At 48.2% G+C, this 7,587-nt stretch overlaps 1 protein-coding gene across 1 annotated transcript in view; it reads right to left on the reverse strand.

Annotated features, from left to right (window-relative positions):
- LOC129818367 (breakpoint cluster region protein-like) overlaps window positions 1–6,914 on the reverse strand; it is a 120,701-nt gene extending 113,787 nt beyond the window's left edge. Inside the window, exon 1 of the mRNA XM_055874184.1 lies at window positions 4,628–6,914. Coding sequence (XP_055730159.1) covers window positions 4,628–6,119 — 1,492 coding nt within the window. The 5' untranslated portion in view covers window positions 6,120–6,914. The remainder of the gene's footprint in view (window positions 1–4,627) is intronic.
- Between the last annotated feature and the right edge of the window lie 673 nt (window positions 6,915–7,587).

The following is a 7,587-nucleotide window of genomic DNA, read 5'->3' on the forward strand; positions in this document are numbered from 1 at the left end:
TGGCAAGAAATAGTCATTACTGCCCAAGAAATATGCTATCATGTGCATACATCAGTACATTCATCTCTTAATTGTCAGAGCTGCTAGGAGTACTGGGTGGATGGAGTCAAGCGCAGAGAGCAGGTTTCAAGAAAGTGGATTTATTTTCCAATACACAGGGAAAACGATCATGCCCTAAAACACACGGGCGCATGAAAAGACGAGTCCAAAAACACCGGACTAAACTGTTCCGAGAAAATAACAAAATCCACATCACAATCCAACACCAAATAACAGAATACAAGCCCGCACAAAAGCCAGCGGGCTACCTGCCCTTAAATAGCCTACCCACCAAACTAAACTCAAAACAGGTGCACCCAATCAGCCCAAACTAACAGAAACAAAAAGAAAAGAATCGATGGCAGCTAGTAGGCCGGTGACGACGACCGCCGAGCGCCGCCCGAACAGGAAGAGGCACCATCCTCGGCGGGATTCGTGACATTAATATTACATAAAGTATGATCACCCTTTTTTTTCAGCTTTGAAATTGGCCACTAGTGGGAACTGTTTATTTAGCTAAAACAAACACTAAACAGCAGAAATGTAAAAAAGAAAGTCTTCTTTATTTGAATCCAAAGATGGAAGTGAGTTTAACGGGTGTGTGGGCTTAATAGGTACACTTACCCTAGATGTGTGTCTAATTCCACCCAATCTGTAGGTTTAACTAGTTTACCCCCTACCCAATCTGTAGGTTTAACTAGTTTACCCCCTACCCAATCTGCAGGTTTAACTAGTTTACCCCCTACCCAATCTGTAGGTTTAACTAGTTTACCCCCTAACCAATCTGTAGGTTTAACTAGTTTACCCCCTAACCAATCTGTAGGTTTAACTAGTTTACCCCCTACCCAATCTGTAGGTTTAACTAGTTTACCCCCTACCCAATCTGTAGGTTTAACTAGTTTACCCCCTACCCAATCTGTAGGTTTAACTAGTTTACCCCCTACCCAATCTGTAGGTTTAACTAGTTTACCCCCTAACCAATCTGTAGGTTTAACTAGTTTACCCCCTACCCAATCTGTAGGTTTAACTAGTTTACCCCCTACCCATGTGAAGTAGGTCATAGAGATAATGATATGAAGCTTATGAGGCCATCGGTAAACCAAAGAGGATAAATAGAATTGGACAAACCCAACATAGGCTGCCTCAAATCCCTACATTTGAGGAGCCCTCTTTCACTCCCTTTAAAACCCACCCATTTATAGCCAAGATTATGAGCTTCTCTATCTCACCTGAACTCTTTCATCCACTTTCAGTTTGAACTTCTTCCCTCAGTCTTACATTTCCATGTGACTATTTCTGTCCCCTCTCTTTTGATAGTGTTTAAGTGAGTGTCCCAATTTTCATATTCTATATTTCATAAATTGAAGTCTTTCCTTGGAATGTGAATCGCTACAACTAGCTGTGTGAGAAACTCTCCTTCCCTTGTCCTGCTGGTGAGAAGGTCTATTTCAGGCTATGCATGAGGAAGAGGGTCCGTCAGAAAGCTTACTGAACGTAAACGATGAAATCATCTGGTCAGTTGTACTGCTTTCCTGACGCTACAATGAGAAAGCTAGCTATCTGTGCCTTTGTTTAGAATCCTACACATTTTTGGAACATTTTGTCAGCCCAAGCTTCTCCTGGTTTCTTCTCAATTGAATGACGCTTGTATGTGAGCACTGAGAAGGAGAGGTTGTCTTCCCTCACTCGCTCTAATTCCATTTTACACGCTCCTTCTCTCTCTCAATCTAAAGATTAGCCATTTTATATTGACCACCATGAATACAGTTAATCCTGAAAAACACCCACTTCAACAGGCCAAAGGGACATGATGGAACAATTAGTTTGGTGTTCACACCAAGGCCATCTACCATGGGGAGAGAGATAGACCATGGAGTAGAGAACAGGAAGAAGAGAGTGAGTAGAGGATGAGGAAAGAAGTCCTAGCTAGCAGATGGCCTGAATCGTCAACAGAGACAGTATTCTCGCTCTCTCCAGAGTCAGGGCAGGCATTAGGAGAAAAGCCTTCTGCTAGAGGAACATTTCACTGTGAACACTCACTCCAGCATAGGGAGGAGGAATCCAACAGCCCAGCTAGCTATAGAACGAACAAACAGCCTCCAGCACCTGGTCATGACACATGCATACACTCACATGTACGCTTGGGCACACACACACTCACGCAAATAAACACTCGCGCAAACACACACTCGCACGCACACACAAACCCACTGCTTACAGCCCCAAGATGTGTGTGAGTTTGTTTGTGTGTGTGTGTGTGTATTCTGTTACGCAACGGGAGAGCTCTTCCCATCTGTGCCTCTACAGCCCCCGCATCCCTGACCAGTGAAGCAAGAAACCATACATCAGCCTTGCACTCTGCCTCGGCTTTATCATCTTCACCCTCTTCCTCCCCATCATCATCCTCAAAATGATCCCTGATCCTCAACCTCTTCCTCCTCACCATCATCCTCACTCAGCCAACCACTATCAGAAAACATATCCTATTCTCCATCCCAGGAGCGTCATCTAACAGATTCCATACATTTCAAAATCCAGATTATCCCCCAAATACATGAGTGCAAAATCTCCCCCATCGTCTGTGGCATTGTAACTGACCCCGCTCTGCCTATTGTTGTGTGAAATGTACTAAAACAAAGAGACCAGACAAGAGCGAGATAATCCCACAGATCGCAGCTGGGAAGGAGTAAGAGCGTTAGCCACATGCTAGGCCTCTTACTGTGCAGCCTGCCTGCCTGCAGCCCAGCCAAGCCCCAGCCAGCCAGCCTAGCATAGAGCAAGGCCAGAGAAGGGAGAGGTGGACACTGTCTGTGGAGGGATTTTCAATAAGAGGGTGGCTATGTGCTATTCATCACTTTCAATCTTTACACTGTGTGAGCGCATGTCACTGGAAACAAAGCAGGTATATCCTACAAGCCTGAATTCAACAGTCATGAATGATGTCCCTATAGATGAAAATGAGTCAACAGTAATGAAGACTCTGAAATGATGAAGAATACAAGGAGATATTTTTGACTCGCACAATACAGATCATTCCCAATCAAAGAGAACATCAACAGTGCTGGAGCGAGAGAGAGTATGTTTCCTGTCACACCCTCAGTACAGGGGTTAGTGTGCAGCTGCCACCCCTCTCCTCTTCACCCCCCCACCACCAGAGCAGACAGTCTTATCTGCCTCTCTGCACACACACAGGGCTCATCCTGGCACAGAAACGGGTGCCTGCTGCCAACGACCCACAGCTTGATCAACGACCCACAGCTCGGTCTGCTCTAATAGGGTGCCAGGGCTGCTGCGGGAGGGCGGGCTCTAAAACGCCACTCACCTTGTCAGCAGAAAGCCCAGGGAAACCAGGTCAGAAGGAGCCACGTCACATGACACCACTGCAGCTAGCGCATTTGAACCCAACCGCCCAAGCCTCTAGCTCCGAGCTAACCACTCTGTTAGCTCGAGCCGTAACTGGGCCTCGAGGCTACGAACAGGTTAAAGATATTACTGAAGATGCTTGTTTGGGGAGAGAGAGAGAGGGGAAGAGATTAGCTTTCTTTTGTCCAGGACTACAGTAAAAGCTTTTTAGAAAAAAGCTGGTTGGGTTTCAGAAATAGTCGTGGACTGAGTCAGAAGCCTCTCTCAGCCGGCGTCCCAAATGGCATTCTTTCCCACATATAGTACACTACTTTTGTAGTGCACTACATAGGGGACATGGGATGCATTTGGGACACATCCTCTGTCTCCCATGGTTGGCTGGCTGCGGCTCACAGACACCTGTGGTTGGAATTCCACGCACGGAACCCTGGGAGCCAAGCGTCTGTCTGAGGAAGACCTCCCCGTCTCAACTCGGACTGACTGCATTTGTTATTCACTCAACTGAACTCACATTCCAGGAAGATAGAGGTAACTCTCCTACACAAGGCCACTCAGAAGACACAGTCAGGTATACACACAAACACACACAGGCACTGAGTGACACACACACACTTTGAGGCTCATGTATCCCTCTATACCCTTCACAAAGAGCGTGCCTGCTCAGAGACAAGGGGGAGAAGACAAGAGCGTCAAAATGCACTGAGAGAAGAGTGAATGAGGAGGAGAAAGCTGCTTACACAGACAAAAGAAAACAATGCTCACAATTCATTGTTCAGCGATTTTTAGGAAGAGCCCCATGTCTCACAAGGTTACGTGAAACTATGACCGTGTAATGAACAGGCAGTGAAGAGATCACCGAGTAGGCAGGTTTCTATGGTTTGTCTCAGTCAAGAGGTCAAACCTGACATTTCAGCCAAGGAACATGTAAAGTACCAGAAACTACACACAATAATCAAGTGCACCAATTCCAGGACCAGCAGTTGTGAGATTAAAATTGAAACATTAGATTTCACCAGCTTAGATGCTCTAGTCTAAATCCTACCAGTGTGTATGATGAGACTATGAACACATTCCCCCTCCCTCCATACATGTCAGTCAGTCAGTCAGTCAGTCAGTCAGTCAGTCAACCCTGCCAGGCAGCGGTCAGCGTGCAACAGCCTCTTAAATCTCCAGACATGAACGGAGCAGCGACTAGAGCTAAGATTAGAGGGCAGCCGCCACTCACCCAGGTCTCCATGGAAACTGTTGTCATGGGAAGCTCTGCTGGCCGGTGTGGAGTTCGGATCGAGTGGGGGCCAGATCTGGCCAGTCTTGCGGACGCTCACAATGGTGGCTTCGGACATGACCACGTGGCCCTGCTGGCGGTGGCGCTTCTGGGACTGTGGCGTGGGGGGACTGCTGCTGTCAAACGAATGCTGGGAGTTCTGGGAGTTCTGCGAGGGCGAGCGGCTCTTCTCCCTGAAGGGCCGGCGGTAGGCCGTGGTGGGACTGGGTGACACGTGGCTGGACTGGCCAGACGAGAAGTCTTCCTCGCTGGATGTTAGGTTCTCATTGGAACTGCAGTCTGGTGTGTAGCCGCCGCCTCCGCCCCCCACGTCCTCAAAGCTCCCGGGAGAGTAGGAGCGCCGGGGCCAGGTCAGGTGGTGCTCTTCTCCGATGTGGTCCCTCATGATGACGCCCCCTCTTCCATCCCCCCCGCCCTCGCCCATCATCACCCCGCCCACGTAGACACTGGTGTAAGGCTGGAAGTCAGAGGGTTGCCATGGGGGTGGAGGAGGCTGTTTGCTCCCGTTGGCCTTGGGGTGGCGTGGGTTGGGGTCCCCATCCTCGTATTCAGCATCGTACCCACAGGTGCTCTCTGTAGAGCGCCCCCTGTAGACAGGCCGGGTGCGGAGCTCACCTGCCACAGTGGCCAGGTTGCCTGGCAGGGAGTGCAGAGATCTCTTGCGCTCCATCTGCATGGCCTGGCTGCCCAGGGTGCTGATCTTGTCAGAGACGTCTCGGTCATTGACCCTGACCAGGCCCCTGTCATGGTGGAACTCCATGTTGGTGTAGAAGGGCTGCTGCTTCTCCTGGCTCTTCCCTCCATCCCCGGCAGAGTGAGAGTTGGCCCGCTTGATCCTCTCAAAGTTAGACCTCAGCGCTGCCACCCCCAGTCCCATGCCAAGCTTGTCATTGGGGTCAGACGGTAGGTCCATGTTCGGGGGTGGATTTTGGCGGCGAGGGGATATACCTCCTTTCTGTTTGGAGGGTGAGAGGCCGTCTGTCTCGCAGGGCTCTACCTGCTGGGGTACCTCGAAGGCAGACTGGAGCTCCAGCCCGTCTCCGTGGGAGGCTGACTTCCGGGCTGGAGGGAGTCTAGGTTTGGACCTAGCCTCCCCCACCGGTTGGAACCGGCTCCGCTCCCCCTGTTCCTGCACGTGTGGCTGCTGAGACTCAGCACCCAGCCCTGCCTGGTCCCCTACCTCGTTCACCTGGGCCTTCCTGAAACCCCAGCGCTGGCGGTCATAGCTCTTCCTCTCCTTAGCCAGCAGCGTCTGCAGGTAGATCATACGGAAGCGCTCCTTGTTCACCTCCAGCTCTAGCCGCCGGATGGAGGCTTTGCACTTCTCAAGCTCCTGTTCGATGCACCCCACCGACCTGAGCTCCATCTTTGGGGGGTCTGACTCGGGGAACTGCGCTTTCCATGCTTCAATAAATCCCACAGGCTCCACCATTGTTGATATTTCCTGTACAGCAGTAGATCTGACTGGGGTGATGTCACCAGTAGCCTACGGGGCTCTTTATTTCTCGTCTATCATACAGTTTCTGTCAGGGGAAAAAATCGGAATGTACCTAGAGAAACTACTATAGAAAAATACCATTCATATTAATGGTATGTTAAACCAGTTCAAAAACTGACAATTGAACTGTTGTCATCTCTTTACCGATTCGCAGTCACAATATATTTAATAGTCAACAATAGAAATAGGCTTATCACTCAAACCTGCGAATTTGTCAGACACGAATCATATTTGACGACGGTCTCGTCTCTTCTGCATTATTCCAGAAAAAAATATGAGACACATCTCCTGAGCGGATGATCTTCTGGATATAGAACTCCCGTGTGATGAGAAAGTGATAACGGCTCTCCAACTACTTACTTTCCATTGTCTTATTCAAGTCAAGCTTTTTCCATATATTCCATAAACGATAAACTTCGTTTACTCAGGTGACAACATCCCTGTTCCATTATCACCGGCTCCAGCTGTTCCTAGATCTTTATACCAGCTCAGCGTCCAAGGAGAATGGCATAAAATGAGAAAAAGAAAGAATGATGGTTTTCCCACGACAAATTCATTTTATCTTGTCCCTATTCCGAATCGAGGATAAATTATCATTTGTTTTGCCTTGTTTTCCCATGTTTTCGCGGTTCATTGTTAGTGTACAGTTTATCCAGATCTTCACCGTTCATCGCCTGTGGACCTGTGGTTGCGTGTTCCAATCTCGTACTGGAGACGGAGGGCTGCAGGAAAGGGAGGGGCCAGACGGAATATGATTGACAGTGGTTCCGCTCGGTTTCCGTTCAATTAAAGAGACAAGGTATAAATGTATTCAACTGTATTCCACATAACAATGATCCGGCAGTAGATAATTTATTGGTATTTCAGTAAATCCTACAAGCATAATAATCTAAGCGAAACTCTTGGATGTAGCCTATATTCCATGTATATCTGTCTTTATTTGAGCATTGCAGCTGAGATGGTAGAATGGAGAGTTAAAAATCTATTGTTGTATTATTCTCTTCGTATGGCCTGAGAAAATGCTAATTATATGCTACAGTAATTGAAATCAACCTGCCGTGCAGGTGTGATACTTCTGGGCGAATGGCACTTCCGGAATTTCTAATATGACACCACAATGCCACCTTGTGGGCTGTTCACGTAAACTGGATACAGTAGGCTAATGATTGTTATAAACTGGGTGGTTCGATCCCTGAATGCTAATTGGCTGACAGCCGTGGTACATCACATGTATGACAAAACAGTTATTTTGACTGCTCTAATTACGTTGGTAAACCGTTTATAATATCAATAAGGCACCTCGGGGGTTTGTGATATATAGCCAATATACCACGGCTAAGGGCTGTGTCCAGACACTCCGTGTTGTATCGTGCATAAGAACAGCCCTTAGCCGTGGTATATT

The sequence above is a fragment of the Salvelinus fontinalis genome, chromosome 21 (genome assembly GCF_029448725.1).
Source record: "Salvelinus fontinalis isolate EN_2023a chromosome 21, ASM2944872v1, whole genome shotgun sequence".
NCBI lineage: Eukaryota > Metazoa > Chordata > Actinopteri > Salmoniformes > Salmonidae > Salvelinus > Salvelinus fontinalis.